This window comes from Anopheles ziemanni, chromosome 2, assembly GCF_943734765.1.
Source record: "Anopheles ziemanni chromosome 2, idAnoZiCoDA_A2_x.2, whole genome shotgun sequence".
Classification (NCBI taxonomy): domain Eukaryota; kingdom Metazoa; phylum Arthropoda; class Insecta; order Diptera; family Culicidae; genus Anopheles; species Anopheles ziemanni.
Genome location: NC_080705.1, coordinates 23,226,928 through 23,246,744, shown reverse-complemented (window position 1 = coordinate 23,246,744; position 19,817 = coordinate 23,226,928). Strand labels below are relative to the sequence as shown.

The 19,817-nt window shown below is 40.7% G+C and overlaps 2 protein-coding genes across 2 annotated transcripts; both read left to right on the top strand.

The window, feature by feature from the left end:
- The first annotated feature begins 6,628 nt into the window (after positions 1–6,628).
- On the top strand, positions 6,629–7,858 carry LOC131293206 (zinc finger protein OZF-like). Its single transcript, XM_058321286.1, has one exon. The coding sequence runs from the start codon at positions 6,629–6,631 to the stop codon at positions 7,856–7,858; it is 1,230 nt and encodes a 409-aa protein (XP_058177269.1).
- A 1,562-nt stretch (positions 7,859–9,420) lies between these two features.
- LOC131293205 (uncharacterized) lies at positions 9,421–10,861 on the top strand. Its single transcript, XM_058321285.1, has 2 exons — positions 9,421–9,572; positions 9,651–10,861. The coding sequence occupies exons 1-2, from the start codon at positions 9,512–9,514 to the stop codon at positions 10,859–10,861; spliced, it is 1,272 nt and encodes a 423-aa protein (XP_058177268.1). The 5' UTR covers positions 9,421–9,511.
- Positions 10,862–19,817: the final 8,956 nt, after the last annotated feature.

Sequence of the window (19,817 nt, the reverse complement as noted above, 5' to 3'; positions counted from 1 at the left end):
AATCAAAATGTACTGTTGATACTTTGACGATCGGATCGATCGATTCGATTATTATTAAATCCTTTTTTTATTTGTATTTATTCTTGACACACGTTATCCCGTACGATGTTTTGAAGACATGAGACTGATTTGTAACGATGGCATAGTTGTATTCGAACCGACGTATGCAATGGTCCCCTAACCGTTGCGAGACCAAACCAGAGTGAAATACAAGAGCAGCATAATCAGTAGATATGCGGACTCCACCGTTACGAAAAGCAAGCCATCCAAAAGCCAGAAATTGATTAGGATACTTGTTTATTTTTTAACGTGTATCATCAATGGGGAACGAGGGAGTGAGGGAGGGGGGGGGGGGGGGGAGGGTAGTGTGCTGTATGTGTTTTTCTCTTTCCTCCCGAAAGCTAGGCGACGCATTTGCAAGCAAAAGTGAACAAATTTGCGTTTCATAACAGGGCAGCAATGAAATTGAGCAGAAGTAAACCATTGTTGCCGCAACATGCGAAAAAATCAACAATAAAAGTACGATTAAGCATTGAGGTGAAGAGAACAAAATGATAGACACAAATCGATATCAACCTTAGACTTATGTAGAAGCAAGTTGTGGGTAAACTCTTGGTTTAAGTAAGAAAAACATAAAATTTTGAGGAAGCATAAACGAGAAGATGATCGTACATACCTACGCCATTTTGTTTGTATAGCGTAAGAACAATTCAGCTTGCAAAATCGATGCAATATCGGACAATGGACAACGCGTGGGCCACTATGCCACCTCATTTATTGTTCTTTTTTGTTGTTGTTCACAATAACCCTTCTACATACGCGAGTCGACTAATACCCCAGGAGGACGCCTTATCCGCTGGGTTTTGAACGCTCACCTGGAGAGAAACAGCACTAACATAAAAGAAAGAGAAAGAGAGATAGTGGCTTAAAAGAAAATAAAAGCGATCTATCAGTTATCTATCAGCTAAATAAGAAAACTATACAAAACATAATGAATGCCACCAAACCAGCTAAGAAACATAAATATGATGATTTCGTTTACAAACAGTGAACTATGTGGTCGGAAAACGCGAAGCTAAAACGTAAAATGGTGTGGGTTCAACGATACAAAAGAGAAGAAAAATAACGTTGCATATAGAGTGTGAAAAATGTTCCTTTGTAAGTATAACTTAAAGAAGAACACTGTAGCATGTCAAAACAAAAATTTGAAAATGTGGAAAAAGCATGAAAGAATCAAACAAAATGTTTGCGCCACAAGTGCGTTGTGTAATTCCATACAATATGAAATTCTAAAAATCGACAAACTTGAATGTATCTTCAAAACCGTATATTGCCACCTGGAGGCTAGTGAAAGTGTATCGAAAGTCGTATCTTAATAATAATAAATTTACTGACCATGTCTTTTAAGCTATAATGTTCACCGTGATTCACCTATAGACTCAAAATGAAACAGCAAAACACAACTGCTTCACGTTCGCTTTTAAAATTGTAGCAATTTTCGTGACAAACTTCGATGAACACTAGATTGTAAATTTTTTCCAATGATTGGTCATTTCCTTCAATCGAGTTTGTGAGTACTATTCTCGGGTGTCGTGACAGAAAAATGTGTACCCCTCTTCCATTACTACAGTAGTAATGGAAATTGTGCCAAATGAAATGTACAATCTAATCTCACCATCAAGATTATTTTCTTTTCTTTATAGACATGTCCTTTCTGTGTGAGCTTAAGTTTTTTATTTGGTCTGAAGCTTGTGTTCCTCTTTCTAACAAATCAGTACAACAATAACACATTTGAATGATAAATATAATTCAGGAAGAGAATGAACCATATTTGATTATTCCGAATTGTGTCTTGTTGGGGCATTACATTTTTTTTTATTTCACATCCATACTAGTCAACTGTCTATAAAAATCTAAACATGTGTTCGTTGATTAAATTTGCCAGTTGTAACAGCATGCAAGTATTTTGAAACAACTTTCATTTGCTTTCTTTGCACAAATAACGTGTGCCCAACGTGTTTATAGTTCTTATGAAATGTTTTTTACATTTATATAAAATAACGCCATTGTGACACTTACAGTTGACAATTTAAAGCAATTTCATCCCACTACACAACTTGCATTTCAATTGAAAATTTTAAAATTGGTTTCTCCTCGATAGTGATATAGAACTGCTAATAGAAGTCGTGTCGAGTCCAGAAGAGAAAAACTGTTTAGGATACAGGTGTTTCAGCTTCAGCTTTAATGGATATAAAGACTTGATAAATTCTTACCGTTAGTTGTCCTAAATCCACCAACTTTGTCCTGTGTATCTCTGTGTGTTTGTTAGTGTGTGAGAAGAAAATGAAACAAAATGAAAAAAAAAAAATAATATGAATGTGAATATATCGCTATGTGTTGTTGTAGTGTGAAATGTTTAGACGATCCTCCATATGCACACTTACTCTCCACATCGCCATTCAATCCTTATGTGTCACGGTGGTAGAAACCTGAATGTGAGCAGTTGCCGACATCCTATAGCCCATAGTTTCTATACTTCTTCTCTTTACGACTAGTACTAAACGAGGTCCCACCCAATCCAATTGATTCCGCAATAGGCGTTCGCGATTCGTGTGGAAAAAAATGTTAGCAAAAGTAGCAGCATATGCGAAGGGCTCTACAAAAGATTCTACAAAAACTCGAACGTGTATCACAGACGTTATACCGGAATGTGACGCCCCCGAGAGGCACGGATATATATGGCTTATCAACTTGAGATGGACGAACATTTTACAAAACCAAACAAAATTCGATGCAAATCAAATATATTATATATACCTATATATATATATACATACATTACATGATACCTATAAGTGTATTTCAGCCTTCCTCTTGTCGGAACAATTTCCTAGATAACACATCAATAAAAAGGCAGATGGGGGAGTGTGACACAAGTGATAAAAAAATTGTGAATCATATATAAGTTATATCTATCTATAAATGTATGAATGGTAGGATGGTGAAGGCGGCCTACCCGTCGTTGCGCAATTGGTGTCAGATTTTTTTTCCAATACCTTCTTAAATAGGGAAAGGAAACTTACTAAAACATTACCTTTCGAATCTATTTTTGTAATCATTACTGAGTGTAATATCGTAGTTATACAACGCAGAAAACACCCTATAATACATATACAACAACAAATCATGATTTTTTCCTTCGCGGAAAGATATCACTGGGCCGAAAGCGTACGGCGATGACCGGGAACCGTTCTTATGGACGCATGGACACAGAAAGCATGTTACATGAATCATCAAATATTACGTACTCGGGAAACAGTTTTCTCAAATATCGAAGTTAAAATGCAGATAATAAAACCTTTATACACACACATACACACACCCATATACATATACACGTACACACACAAACAAACTTACAGACTTACTGACTTAATTGCTACAGTATAGCATGAATACTACAAACTTTAACGGGAAGCAACAACGTAACGTATAAAGTGTGTCACATTGAGACCATAAATGATCGTATAAATCTCCTTACGAAATATTAATACTTTTTCCCTAAATGCGTCAGTGTGTACGTGCGTGTGCGCGTGTGTGTATGGATGTGTTCTGGTACTGATGAAACCGCCAAATTCGTAGCGCAGTTTAGAAATCCTTTCTTGACCTATGGGGAAGTGATTCGAAGGTTCAATAATTTTATTGGAGAAAAGAAACGATTAATTAGAAAAGAAGTGGAACTCAAAAATATAGAACGAAATGTAATCGAAGAAGAAGATAAACAACCCAAATATTATAACATCATCAACACAGCAACAAAGACAACAAAAAGGCAAAAAAACGTAACTTATAACAGCAAACAAAAATTCGGAAGCGGAGAGCCCAATGAACGTTTTTAATAAGATAAACTACAATCAAGCATTCTTGTTAGTATTTTGAAATCAAGAAAACCTTGAACTGTAACGGAAGGAATGCAAAATGAAACAAACAAAAAGTTGATTAACCAGTCGTGATGATTATGTGGTAAAAAGCTAACTTTTGCGAAATAATAAAAAGAAACTACACACTTCGCAAGTAACTAAATGTCAACAGTGAAAAACATACATACGACACTCATCTATGGAAACTCATTAAAATCAAGATAAATGTGACCAATCAAAATGAAATAGTGTAAGAGAAAACAATAAAAAATAGTCACTACGAGGCCCATAAGAGCGAGGAGAAGAGCGGTTTGTGGAGCCATCAAATATTAACCCCAAGAAGTACTCCCAGCGAATCCAAGACGGTACGACGGGATGATCAAACAAAACAAAGAAAACTCAAGCCACCCAGAAAGAATGGAGAAAAAAACACACAAGAATACTGCATACGTTGTGCAAGAGAGGGTTTTTTAAGTGACGAGAAGAACCGTAACAAACCATATATATATATATATTTTTTCTTCATTTACAACTTATGCCGACTGTGCAAGTGGGTAACGAATTATCTTAAGAGCACAAGCAGGAACGAACGACGTTGATATGACAAATAAGATGTGCATAGAGTGACGTAGCATGTGAACTGACCTGTCTGAAAGGTGAATAAGAAATAAACTTTAAATAAACACAATATCATGCAACAGACATAAATAAAAATAAACCCAAGTGATCATGCGGAATGATATAAAAATCACTCAAATAGTGAGAAAAGGTGAATGATGAAGAAAAACAGATAACATGAGACATCGGGGTGAAAGGGGTCGTGTTTTAACACGAGACACAAAACAAACCACACAAAACTCTGAGTAGAATAAAAAACGCTTTAATGTATTAAGATGATTTAGAAGGATGTTGACGGGGGGCAGGCTAATCTTATTACTACTTCTTGCCATCTAGTAGCAAATGACATTGCGGAGGTAGAAAGTATGAGTGATACTCATTTACAAGGGAAAACTAACAAATTAAATGAATAGCAAGATGGGTCTAGGAAGTGAATGCACGGAATGGCGCTAGAAAGTTGTAGACAGGACTGGATGCGGAAACTGTGTTCAAGATACTACAAAATGCAGTTTGAAGCGGGGTATATTAATTGAGGACAGAGGTTGCGAATGCAGCAATTATGCATTTTGAAAGGTTACTACCCAGGCCAGCGAGAAAGAACATAAAAAAACACTATCAGTAAGGAGAATCGATGGTTCGGTTTGAAAGGTTTATCTGACAAGCGACATCCATTGTTCCGTTAAGTTATCGATACGGTATGCGAAAATGCATCTTGAGGAGTGAACACGTGATTAGTTAACCAAATGCAAAATAAACAGCATCGTTGCAAACGACTCAAGTTAAGGGAATATATGAGCAATGAACGGAACAGGACATTTGTTTGCAGAACAGGGACTTGGGACGGCGAGGAATGATATAAGGAAAAAATGTAATAGTCATGTGATGTGTATTTGAAATAGTTACAAAATGAAAGCAAACATACAAATGATAAAACATTTAAGCATAAAACGAATAAATGGATAAGTAAATTAATTAAACAGCTACAGCAAATAAATGAATAAATGAATAATTATTCTTAAGGTATACAACAAACAAGGTGAAAAACCGCAATGCAATCCAACAAATATATATTAAAATATTATATACATCTATATATATATAAATATATATTGGTAAAACCCGCCACCGAAACACTTGATTCACTTCCAAAGGGGGTAGTCAGTGTTGAGGGATTGAAAGACAAATTCATGGTAAAAGGTTTATGAAGGAAGAAAAAAGTGGCTGGTGTGTGCCCAAAATGATGATACTGAACGGGAGTTATGCAGGACAAACATTCAAATAACATTTTAAGATAAAAATGAAGAAAAAATACAAATAAACTAGTGAATAATTGTGAGCAACAAACAAGCAAAATATCAATGTAATCGTAATTGTAATCGTTGATTGACAAATAAAGCATATTAAACCAAGTAAAGAAAGTTTCTTACTGTACAATGTGACCTATGTGTGGTTCTATTAAATTATTTAAGATTCCTTCATTAAATATGACTGATCATATAATTGGTCGGCAACTGCTCTGTGTTTTTGAAAATATTTTTCAAACTGTTATAAACCTGTGTTGACAATTTAGTTCGGGCGGACACTAGAGTATAAACGGAATTGGATCTGTCAAACGCTATCGGCTATCCTTTGGGATTGTAAACAAACAACAACCTATCTGGTTTGTTTTTGTCGTATTTAATTTAAAAAGGCAAGACAGTTGTTTCAACGAAATCACATAAATGTAAAATATGATAGCCTGCCGCGCGTGTAGTTTGGAATCTAGCGATTTTACCTCCATATATAGTAAAAGGAACAATATTACTCTAGCGGAAATGTTGCGCACATTAGTACCGGTTCAGGTAAGGAGCTGGTTTAAATGTAGCAAATACGTAAATGGGTACTAATTAGAAGCGTTCTTGTTTTAGCTGCCCGATCCAGCTGATGGTATATTGATGGTAATGTGTGCCGATTGTGTCGATAAAGCCATAAGTGCCTATGCATTCGTGCAGACAGTTATCCGTGCAGACAGCTGGTGGACAACAAAGCAACCGGAATGGCATTCAATCGACAAAACAATTCCCGAGACGGTAGCGCTAGACACCGCCGAAATGGATGAGCATTACAGTGACGAGGAGTACCTTCTCGATGATGATGATTATCAAGATGGCTCTGAATACAATGGAAGGAACGATGGTCATGCGGATGATGGAACAGGATCGGAATCTGATACGACCTCCCTAACGCAAAGCGTTGGTTTAAAGCATGTAAAGTACTTTCCAAAGCTTGCCGGTGGTGATCGTACCTTTCGTTGCTGTGGTCGCAAATGCTGGCTGACCTTTACGTCCCGGAAAGAACTAGAAAAGCATGGAACAGCCGTACATGGTGTGCACCAGCGAGCACTTGAATGGGATGACACATTCCAGTACGAGTGTACCGTATGTTTAACCCGTTTCACCCACCGAAAGAATCTCTTGACCCATCTCCGCCGTCTTGTGCGAGATTACCAGTGTCCAGTGTGCAGGGTTTGCTTTGAGCGACCCCGATTAAAAATGACCCACATGAAGCAGCTGCACCCTAACTACCTCCGCTTGGCCGCTAGAAAATCGTACTCACTCGAGGCTCAACCATTGAAAATATGCTGTGGTTGCGGGGAACAATTCGAAACGATCGATGAGTTGATGACACATGGGAAACAGAAACACGCCCCACCACATGGCCAGGAGCAGGACGGCTTACGGATGGATACCAACATTCAGTGTACCATATGCTACAAACGATTTAAGACACGGGCCAACCTTCAGAATCACCGACGGTCGGTGTATGTGGGGAAACCGTTCACCTGTGGGCAGTGCGGGGAAGCTTTTACTTACCTCTCCCGACTAGAGGCACACGAACAAGGGCACGCACTGGAGCGAAGTTTTGTGTGCGAAACATGCGGTACCGCATTCAAGACGAAGGCAGGCTTGATCGCACACGGTGCCATACACCGGGAAAAAACGTTCCAGTGTACGGAATGTGACTACCGTAGTAGTAAATCGTCTCATCTGACCAGCCACATGAGGCGGCATAGCGAAAACAAACCATTCCCGTGTCAGCAGTGCCCGAAGCAGTTTCGAACCAAATCGAATCTGGTCAGCCACATGCAGTCACACGCGGGGGACAAGTCGTACCACTGCCGATATTGCGACCGACAGTACAAGTACGTAAGCGACCGGACAAAGCATGAGCGTCAGCACACCGGCCTATTTCCGTACGGTTGCAGCGATTGCGGGAAGAAGTTTGTACGGCCATGTCTACTAAAGGCGCACGTGCAGGCTTGCAAAAAGAGGTCGGAATGAATATATTTGTGTAAAACGATTAACTAACATGACATTATCACTTCATGATGTGCCTGAAAGAATCTAATCTAAGTCTAGATGACGAATTGAAACTGACTGCGCTTGATAAACCCCCTTCAAATTAATTTTTTTTTTTTAATTTTGCACTATTTACTTGGGCAACTTGTTATAAATATGTTTGTTCACCTAATAGTACCAAATATGACATATTTTATTGTCACAATTGGCTCTGATTCAAACGATGTATAGTACAATTGCAATTGTAAAAAAATTTGCTCAGTGTAAGTATTATTGCAAGAATTCGTATGTGCTCCGAAACCTCTCGATTATATATAGTTATAGAGTACATTGTAGATCAACCTAAAGCAACGAACTAAATATTAGTCTTGATTTAATTCTTAAAAGTAATTTATATGTAATACATAATTATAAGTGGTTGATAGTAGGGTTTGATATGGTATCAACAATTAAAGAAAAAAAATCATGATTTCACACTTATCTTACTAATTTGCTGCCCTTTTCTAGTGGGCAACAGTTCTTCCTAGTGAGTGCTTTGTCCATTGTATACGTTTACTACGATTTTTTTTCCAAATGATGGACATTTCTTTGTTCACACCCGCAAAGCGCATCATGGCAGTACATTTTGGGTGCTTATCGCAACCTGGGTGCAACGGTTGCACTTGTGTATATCAGTGTTTTTTTTTGTTTTGTTTGCCATATTGCGAGTAAATCAAGTGACGCCAGTTTTTAAGAAATGGGTCATCCCGTGCCTCCAAAAGGGATGCGCAATACGTTGACGCAATATTGCTTCCATTTGTATAACGTCTTACTTACGGTAGAGGTATTACCAGGGTTGTTGATGGGTAGTGGGGTAGGTCACGACTGGTTGTGGTGCAGTGCGAAACTCGAATTTGTCTCTTTGAATAAAATTAAAAATAAAATTGCACAAATAAATACATCAAGCATGTGATAAAAGAAGGTTGTTCATGACATGATGAGAACAATGAAATTCGCTCGACCTAGATTGATACGGCGAGGTGTGCTGGTGCACATACAGTTAAAACAAAAACTCATGTATTCCATTACAAGATAACAGCGGTCTCACGACCTCATTAGATAATTACAATTATTACAATTGTAATAATACTGTACATTTTGAGCCAGGTTTTGAATAAAAGCATGTTCAGTTCTCGTAGCTTTTGTTCTAGATTGAAATGTTTCACCCACGTGGTCTTTGCGGATTTATTAACTTTATTCTTATTTTTCACATATTAATAAGAAAAACATGAAATTTGTCTTAACATTTTTAACGAGTGACTAATTTGTCTATTCTGTTAGTTTGAATAACAACACAGTACAGAAAATACCTAAGTTTACAATAATTTGCATGTTTCTTTCCAATCGTGAATTATTTCACTTGCCACTTTGTTTTGATATTAAACTCCCAGCATTCTGCCAGCTGAGTTGAAGCTGTCAAACTATCTAAACAAACAATCTACAACGTGCTTTTCACATGTGTGGTTCTTTTTGTAAAAGTCTGTCTACATTAGCGTATCTTGGATTTAACGAGTTTCACCGGTGATCTGATAGAGACCTGCGGTAGATTTTACTGGTAACCCCTTCACACTAACTAACGACTGTGTATACACTGCCATGTCTGTAAAGATATCTGAAATTGCGGAACTAGATGTGTACTCGTCCAATCCGGTGATGCGTAAGTTTCTGTTGAGCTAGAAAAAACACATCTTAAAACATGAGTTTTTCAACAACGTGTTTGTCCTTTTTGTTGCAGTGGAAAACATGTACAAATACTGGTGGCAGCTGTTTGGTGCCAAGGGCTTCCGGGCCAGGGATCATGCGGTTCCTGCGCTGGATGGCGACGGCTCAAACATGGTGCTCGTAGCGGGAGAAAAGCAGCTTTATAGGGGCTACATCGGAGGGCTGGACGTGGTAGGGAATAAGGAACGGGGGTCGAAACGTGCTGCTGCCGAGCCGCTGCGGACGTACGTGGCCAAACGCAATCGTGAGACCGGGCAGATGCGGCTTGTGGAGGTGGTATCGTGCCAACTGAGCCACGTCTGTCATGACAGCCCCCGTGGGCGTCAGACTACCACTGCGGCACTGGACGAGAAAACTCTTCGGATGATGCGGCAGAAGTTCGATTCCAAAACGCACCTGGCGAATTTGCAGCGAATGTACGGAAACAAGGTCGATCTCAACGTTATACAGGAGAAGCTCCAACGGATGATCACGGAGTGTGCACTGAAGGTGGATGACGGTGCAGCATTTGCCAACGATAGACCTCAGGGAGACGGCGCTGAGGATGATAAAATGATGCTCCAGCCCGCTGCGGAGATACGGGCCAAGTCAAATCTTCTGGCAACTACACTGTGCGACCTTTACAGTGCCGAATCGCTGATCGGCTCGAATGTGCTACTTAAGCTTACGGAACCGGCGAAGCAACTGCTCCAGACGCCACCGGAAGAACTGTCGATGGGCAACGAGTACCTCGAGAATCGCGTAAAGGCATTGATGCAGTCGGAAGATGTGGGCTCCGAAAGCAGCTTGCAAAAGGCGGGGGTATGCCTGTTCATGGATGTGCTAACGCGCATGTTCCGTCGGAAAATGAGTCGTACGATAGGCCAGAAGGGCAATGTTTCGCCCTTCACAGATGTATTGAATCAACCGATCCGGAAACAGTTTTTGGAACTCCAGCTTCAAGGAAATGGGACCCGGCTAGTGATCACCAAAAATACGGAAACGAAGGCGTTGTTGTACTATTTAGCGCTCGTGCTCGCGCTCGAGGAGCTTGAGGAAGTCCCTGCCAAGGTGCTTTATCAATCATTACAGATGAACAAAATGGAGCTGATAAAGTACGCTCTTTTGATTGGCGCGAAATTTAACCAACGAAGCCAAACCTTCCAATTAGTTGAAATGCCGAAAATGAAGACCGAGGCGGAAGAAATTAAACAAGCGATTACCCAGAGTGTCAAAAAGAGATGAATACGGCAACGGCGGAACTATTGTTGTCAAATAATAAAATTTATAATTCTTCCGTAAAGGTAACTGTTTTTTTAATATTTAGTGTTGGAATCTTCTCAGCAATTAGTCTTTGCTGGTCCATATAGCATCCAGTGGTGTTTCGCCCGATGATTTCGATGTTCGAGCGGATGAAAATCATGCCGCGGAGCTCGATGCTTTCTACGACACCTTCCAGGGCAATTTTTAATACAAGGCAGGCCTCAGATCCCGGAGAAATTCGAACGGTTCCGACTAAAAGTGCGATATCGTTGCACGGAACTTCTACCATTAGGGCATCCATCAGCTGTAACCGTTTGTCAGGGAGGGAAACTGTACTGCCGCATGGTCTTCCATAGCTCGATCCTCTCTATGGTGTCGTAAAACACCTTCAAGTCGATGCAGAGATAATGCGTCGGGATCTGCTGGTCTCAGCACTTCTGGAAGATCTTCCAAAAAGTAAAGGTAGTGGTGGGCACGAGTCTACAGAAGAATATTTAGGATGGGACTTTTTAGGCAGCATGATCCGGATTCCTGATCCCAAATACTTACAACCAGATGGTGCATACCGATGGCAAGCTCGATCGACCCCATCCTGAATATCTCTGCCAACAACCCACCGTTGCCAGGGGCGTTGTTCTGGTTCAGCTGTTTCATGTGACTTCAGTGACTAGCTAGTGACTTCACTTCAACCTGTGGCAAAATCTATACAATTCCGATTGTAATCTTTTGTTTTAAAAACTCCAGAGTAAATACTCTTAGTTATTTATTTATTTATTTATTTATTTTTTATTTATATCAGCAAGAACGGTCTGTTCGCATTACCAGTCGGTGCCCTACTCCGGGATACTGAATATTCTTATCGTATGTGTAGTTGTCCAATTGTATGATTCAGCAGTTATCAGTTCTTATTCATTTTTATCTTACAATATGAGTTGAAGCTGTGCTTAATTTTACTTTCGGTATTTGAATGCACTGATATTTTTTAAAAGATAATTTAATTTATTTTTTATTCCGGATCATTTCAAAAAAACTGCTAAAGACAATACATGAAATATAGATGTTCCAAAAAGTTGCTTGGTTTACTTAATAATTGCCCTGGCTTACGTCTGAACGAACTGAACGTATTGAATCTGCAAGTCGGAAGCGTATCGTGGGATTATCATGATTATGCCAACCGCTCATGTCCATCGCATTGCAGCAGCTGGAAAAGTCTGACATTTTGCCCCGGTCCGTTACGATTACCATGATTACGATTACCGACGGTCATAGGGAGGTTCGGTCGGTAAATTGTGTCGTGGCCACCGAGCTACCGAGACGGGTGGATCCTAGTGTAGACCGTTGACCGGCGACGGTGGTAACTGTGACCCAATTTCACGGTAACACCGGCTAAGGGCACCCTTTGTGTTGTGGTGGTGCCGGGTTTGGCTACGGTTCGCCAGAGAGTAAAGTGAAATAAAAAATAGCTCATTCAACAGTAAACAAATGCCGTCAGTTGCAACCGAGCTCCAAATCTATCATCGGTCCAGACGGTTTCCGCGCAACGAGGGTGAAAACGAGTGCCATATGTGTTCCCCTGTTGGCGCCCAGTGCACGCACAGTGTGGCACAAACCGAAAGCACAAGGTATGTTTGTATATGATTAGTAATGAGGTTTTGAGTTATTGTAACTTCTAACCTACCAACCATGAAAAAAAGTGCTCAAACATATCTTTTTGGTTACATTTTTGTTTACAGACCTGTCGTTCTTTAATACATACAGATCTATTCAAAACCATAGGTGGAATTGCAGACGGATTCGTTTATTTAACGATCGTTTAATTTGGCGTCTAGTTAAATTCCAACTCCGGTAGGTAATATATATAAATAAATAAATTGATTCCACCTAATACATCGTACTGAAATACATCGAACTGAAAAAGTCACAACTTCGAGAACAAGAAAAAGGGTACCTTAATTAATCAAAATATGAATGAATGTGCTAGCACATGTAAATACTACTTTTGACTTTGACCTATCCCAACGTTCTTTTAGCTTTGCTGCAAACGTACAGCAGTTTATTATTTCGGCAAAAGTTATGTTATGCACATTCCTTTGTTCCGGAGGAGTAATAATGTTACAATTCTCCCGCTCCCAGTTTCGTGATATCGACTTACTTAATTTGCACCGATCCTCTGCTTGGTTGCGTCAGACACTGTTCGAAGGCGTAATTGTAATTTTCGCTTATCGTGAGACGCGGTTCAGAAAATTAATAATTTGAATTAAAGTTCCCTGGTAGACAGAAGGGCTAAACATTGTGTCTCTTGTTTACGATAAATGTTAACAATATTTAGATAAAGGTTTGATAACTGTTTCAAGCGGTTTTGCAATAGTTTAAATGTTAACGTTCCGTTGCAATCCATTATACTGAATTGTAGTGGTAAATTGGTTAATTGTAGTGGTAAATCCACTTGGTTTACTTAGTCGGTTCAAATGATGTATCTTTCTTTATTATTTGATTCGTTTGGCAATTTTTACTAGTCTTCAAACATGACATAACTTGGTTAAATGTAGATCAGAGTGAGCTAAGATGAACGGCGTTGTTGTTGAAAATGGTAAACTCACGTTTTTTCGGGTTTTTTCTTTTGTTTGGTTTCCTATCATGGCAAGCTCTCCATTATCGGTCATTGCATTGCGGTGACCGTGCGCTTCAATCCGTCCTCCATCTTCCATATCTACTGCAGGATGTGCTCCCCCTTACCAGTTCCCATACAGCCTTAGATGCATCGGTGCAAATGCAATTGCTCTTCTATTTTCTCCCTCGCGCTTTGCTCTATCTCTCTCTCTCTCTCTCTCTCTCTGTTTCTCTTTCCAGGCGACCACAATTCGCGAGTGTCGGCCTTTTTTGTTCCACTAACGGCCCCCGAAAATAGCAACCGCGAATGGCGTCGCGTTCGAAATTCGGGATTTCCGACCGTTGTGCTCTGGGTGTATGCATCTGCGTTGAGGTTCATCGAACCCCCTCGCACGCTGTCATCACCTGTCGCTCGCGAAACGAAGATTTTCGTTGCTTTGTTGAATGGGGTTTGTTGTATCCTCTCATGTTTTTCTCACAATTTGTTTTGTGTTTGGGTTTTTTTTTTCATATTTTAATTTTTTGTTTTTCTTGTATTCGAACCCTTATCTTTAAGTGATTATTTTATGAAAATTTGTTAGAATTTTAAACTGCTTCGAAGTTATCTACGACACCTTGCTGTCCGGCCTCCTTTGATCGTAGTGCAGAGATAAATAACAAATACAAACCCACCCGTTAAATGTGGGTGGAGGATTGCGAAGTGTCTGCCTTTCGTCATGGAATTTTCCGAGTGAACTTTTATTTCTTCCCATTTCTGAGGGTGATGTTGGTTTTGTTCCGTTTTATTTTATTTTATTTTTTTGGCAAGACCTACTTTTACCAAACAAACACTGCCCCACCAGGACAAAGAACAAGGGAAGGTAATTTTTTTTATGACCAACGGTAAATCACACTTCCTTTAACCGGACTCCCCACGGCCAGCCGGGCCTTTCTTTTGCTCATTCCTGCAAGTGGAGCTCAGTTTTCGTGTGTTTCCTTTTTTCGCATGTCTTATCTCATCTCGCACCAGTTGCCAGGCGAGTCGAGCACAATCCGACGCGATGCAATTGGTGCATGTTGCAGTGGTGGTGCAAAGTCGCAGTTCTGGAGTCTACTGCTGTTTTGCTTTACTCTTTCTCCTCCCTCTTGGGTTTCGTATTTTGTTTTATTTCTTCCATCACTTACGCGAAATTGAGGTCACCAAAAACGGCGCGCCTGAGGGGGTGTTTTGGTAGGGGGCGGTGGCAGCACTCACTCTCCATTTTGAAATGGTGCAACTTTTGCCGGTTATCAAATGGACGGATGGCATTCTGAGCGTCTCCATCGTTTATTGCTGGTAGTTTTCACTTACGAATATGATTTCATCGACCTTTTCGACGTATTTGTAGCGTTTCTTCTCGCGCGAAACCTGATTCGTCATGTCGGTTTCATCACGTAATGCATTGTTTGGAAAGATTCAGGCCGGCAGGGCCGCGTCGTAATATTTCGTAATTAAGATTAACGGCACAAGAGCGACGGTTTATTCTAGTTGTTTGACAATTTCTGTCGTCCTTCACTGTCGTACGTGTATTTTTTGAGATGGTAAAAATGGACGCCTTGGGTTCAATAATATACCGCTAAATACACAGGTGCACAAAAGAGGCGGGGTGTGTCTTTTTTTATCGATGCGGTTGCGATGCGGCATGCAATTAGGTCGGCTTGCAGTTATCATCGCCGTCAACTTAAAGTCTTTGTTGCATCCCTCATTTTAAGTTCGTGGGTAGATACAGAATGTAACTAATATGTAGAAATAAAATAATACAGAGTGTATATCCTACGTAGATATCACTTGTCTCTTTATAACAAATTTATAAAATATTCCTGTTTTCATATGTTTTTGAGCTGCTGTTGGAGTGAAATATATTGTTTAAATGTATTGTATAGATTGTAAATAGTTTTTAAGAAGTTTAGGGAATTATTTATTGGAGAAAAAAAATTGTTCTTGGAATAATTAAATTCATTAAAAAAATAATAATGTTTACATTTTGTTTGGCTTCTGAAATTTCAACGAAAGGGATAGAAAAATCTCCCATTGAGTCAGAGGGCTCAAGGTTTCTATTGCGAACTGTTATGGCTACGGAACCGATCATTCCTATCGTAGACATGTTCATCACTTGACCCATTTTTCCCCACCGACTGGGTGAGCATCCTTGGAGGTTGCTGGAAGAGAAGAAGTACGAAACTGTATGATGGAAGCTGCGACCTTAATCTTAATCGCGCAGTTTGGCTTGTAGTAACATTATCCCGAGTCCGGAAGGAAAAATGAACCTTAAGACCGACAATTAGAAGATGTTTATTTGGTATTTAAAAAAATTAAATTCATTTTCTTGTGAAAGCAGAATTTGATAAAAGTGATCATGTGGTGTGGATGGTGCAGCATCTGACTGACGATCATGAAACCGCACCCTGTGAAGAAATGACACGGCGCACCTTTCACTGCATCGCGCCACGCGCGGACGCAACGACGGTTTGAAATTCAACCTGCTGGTCAGATCTGACCGCATTTCGGTCAACCCACGCCACCAACGGTGGGCCAGCAATTGCGCTGCGCTTCCCTTTCCAAGTGCGTTCGCGCATTTTCTTCCCCTGCGAATGGATCGAGACCCAAACAAGGAGAGCGAGAGAGAGAGAGAGAGAAAGAACGATCATGGGGCTTCGTTTGGGGCCCAAGGGGAGGTTCCGTGCGGCCTGTTGGCCCTGATGGCGGCCAATGTCTAGGCATTGATATTGAAGCTGGGCCCCGAAGTGAAAGCGCACGGCAATGGCGGCCCGGAGCTCGTTATGTCAGCCTGGTCGTGGGGTGTTTTGTGGGGTAGTAGTGGGTGTTGCGTTTGTGTCGAGGGAACGGCATTCATCTCGTGGCGCTGGGAAGGCGCAAACTCAACTCGGCCTCTTTGTTTTTTGTGAAGCTGGTGAAGTATTGATGCACCGGAAATATGGTGCATTTCTTTTCAATGTCAGCGATAAGAAATATTGAAAATATGTCAATGATTAATCTTATCGAAACAATATATTACTTATTAAATCGCTTCTTCTCGTGTTTTAAAAAAAATCCAAATCCCTTGGCTCTTGTTATCTTTTTAAGGTTATCTCAAACCATTCATTCTATCTGCTGTAACTCTTTCAAAGCCCATTTTATGCTCACACTTTCTTGCTTTCGTTCTGCTTGACGTACTTTGCGCAATACTCAAACACCCCAAGAGGATAATTTCTAACGGGTTCCTTTCTTACCATTTGTTGCGCGAACGTCTCAGCTGGTCGGTGTTTGCGTCCCTTCTCTACCTAACTACTGTTATAATTATTATCCGGCCAGCCGCAAAACACTCAATTATACCATTAACGTTACGGGGGGGAGCCGTTCGAATGATTGTTATGCAACCGAAGATGTGGATTAGATTAAACACTTTAATTAGCCCCAACGCCTCGGCGGGCTGTAAAAATCGATGTGCAAACCACGGCAAAGCACGTCTTTTTCTACATTGGCTTTGCGTTTGCGTTCACTGATCAGATTGGTAAACGGTATCCGATTAAGTTAACACAATTGTTTTATGATTACAGTGGTACGTTGTGCGATTTGATAGTTTTTCATTTATTTTTGTTCCTATCGATCCATTTACATTGAAGGTTTTGTTCCTACTACGTGCTTCACTAACTTCATTGTCGATCGCATATTCTTCATCGCCCCCCGGATCCCGGTCGAAGCGGAACGCGCAACCAACCCGGGAGAAAGCTCTTTCACCTGGAACGCGACCGTAAGCGGCGGAAAAGCTACCGTCCACCCCGCGTCAACGCGAACCAGTGAGTGTGAGTGAGCCACTGGGTGACGGGTTTACCTTTCTCCCAGATTCGTGTGGGTTTGCTGTGTGACCCACATTTGCGACTTCGGTGTCCCACATTCACAGTTTGCTCGTCCACTGTTCCCCGGAGTGTTGCGATCCTTCCCCCACCACAAACACAACTTATTTCCGTCGTTTGGATGAGTTTTTCCGACGACCCGATCCAGCATTGGGGAAAAGGGGTGTAAATGGACGACCGTCATTGAAAAGGTGCAGAATCATTCAGTAACGTGACTGTGCGGTTGTTTTGAAGTTGGGAAATGCATTCGTTCGTGTAGGACGTATGAAGAGGTGTTTGATGATTTACTGAATCTTTTGATGTAATAAGTCTATGGTTGTAGTGTAATACTCGGCAAGGCCTAATGAGTTACTTCGAATGCAGAATGGAGTTTTGTTTGTACAAGATATATTACTTTAAAAATCCTCTTTCTTTGGTTTCCATGTTATTTAGGAGACTTAGATTATGGCTTTTGTGAATTCGGAGTACTTGATAAAAATCATGATAAGAAAAATATTCTTGATAGTTAAAATATATATTTATATTCTGAAATGTGTTCCAGGGTATTGTTTGTTCTCTTTATATTTCTTTAGAATTGTTTGTTCTTTTTATATTTAGTTGTAGATAACTTGACTAATCTTTGCATCTTGTTTTAAAATAGGTTTCGCACTATTTTTTTTTTAATTTTTCATAACATGTTTGATAATCCAATCAAAAGAATATAGCACAGATATATAAATAACTCTAATATATTTATTCTCTTTAAAATCGTTTTCTAACGTGAGTACTTATTTACTTTTCTCGTAATCTTTTTCTCACACAAACTTGCAAAAGTACATACTAAACTTTCTGCTAATTGAAAAACACAGAAATTTAAATAAAACAATAAGCTATACATTCGGCTTTTATTTATTTTTCCTTATCTGTGTCGTTATTTATGTATTCATTAAATTGTACATGCAGTTGATCTTTTTAAATTAAGTTCATACTATTTTTTTACAATACACCAATTACACTACAACTATTTTAAAATAAACTTTCAAATGAACTCAATTAATCTACAAAAAAAATGATGTAATAGAATTGATATTGTCGATTAGCATCTTACATTTCCGTATGTCGTTCTACCTCATCAAATCCGCGTTTGTCTTATTTGGTGACCCTTCATACGTCCTTCGCTGGACACCAAAGCGGACAAACGTTGATCGAAGTTTGGATCAGTCATGATTCTTCCCTTTCTCCCCCTTGCCATCCACAAAAAAAAACGCGACCCCATCGCGAGTAAAGTCCTCCCGAATGGAAGAAAGGGAAGCGCACGGAGCTCAGCAAGCAGTCTGCTGACCTACTTTCGTTCAAACGCCATCCACCCCACACGACCTTTCCGCGATTCCTAACTCCCCTCATCCGTCCCGAGTGGTGTTCTATGCCGCGGTTTTTGGTATTCCACTGCTAGAACGGACGGGAATGCAGGAGTTTGTTGTTTCGGGGGTCGCCGACTGCTTTGCGCAACGGTGGGGCGGTGTTAAATATTCAAATTAAACGCTTCCCAAACATGACACACATACACTTCGGGCCCATATGGCTTTCGATGGCCAAATGTCGCGTGGGTCGCGCTTACTCTTGGAATAGGCACAACATTTAAACCAGAAGAAAATAAAAAATAAACAAAACACGGACTTGAAATTGCCCGCCGCATCGCACCACCCCACAACCACCCCCGTGGTCGGAAAGGCGGGGTGAAGGTGAGGATGACCGTGGCCATGACAGGTGAAAAAGGGGCCCGTGCGAGCGCGAGGGATGCTGACAACATGGCAACCTTCGACATTGGACTTGGTGGTCGTGTGGAGGTGGCATTTGTTTTGGGTTGTGTGGGGGTTTTATTTTTTTTTTATTTTGTGTTCGTGAGGCTCCACAAGTACTCGACCCGTTTTCTGTTTACCTTCCCGATTTCCCCTGTTCTCGAGCCTGTTCGCATGAGGGGGTAAGTACAGAGTCCGACAGTTGCCGTTCGGAACTCTCCCGAGGTGACGGGTTGCCACTTCCATCCCCGGGGACCTCGGTGAAGCATATGGCCCCGTCGGGGGATAAGATTGATCGACAACCGGTTTTTTGGGGTCACTCGTGGCCATCTTCGGACGGGGTAGGGGGGAGATAGGTTTGTTCGTGCTGCTGGCTTTGGGAGTTTCTCGTCGCACGTCGCTATTTACTCACCGGTTGTCAAAGCCAACCGCCGAACGGGGAATATGGCTAAAATGAGGTAAGAATGATCGCGGTGAAGGTAAAAATAAACAGCCAAGCGCCCAAAAAGTGAAAGAGAGAAGCGGACAAGTTCGTGACGAGGAAAAGATTGATGAGATTCCTCCGTTTCTGCGCTGGGAGGGCAACACTCCAGACTAGGGTGATGGGTTACCATCAGCACCTAAGTAAGAGGAAATCTTCGTCTGAAATTTTGGAACGGATACTCGGAGGCCAACAT

Excerpts from the sequence above, each read along its gene's own strand:
- LOC131293206 (XM_058321286.1), top strand. The coding sequence starts at position 6,629 with ATGGATGAGCATTACAGTGACGAGGAGTACCTTCTCGATGATGATGAT.
- LOC131293205 (XM_058321285.1), top strand. The coding sequence starts at position 9,512 with ATGTCTGTAAAGATATCTGAAATTGCGGAACTAGATGTGTACTCGTCC. Across the intron at positions 9,573-9,650 it reads CTCGTCCAATCCGGTGATGC|TGGAAAACATGTACAAATAC; the intron begins GTAAGTTTCTGT and ends TTTTTGTTGCAG.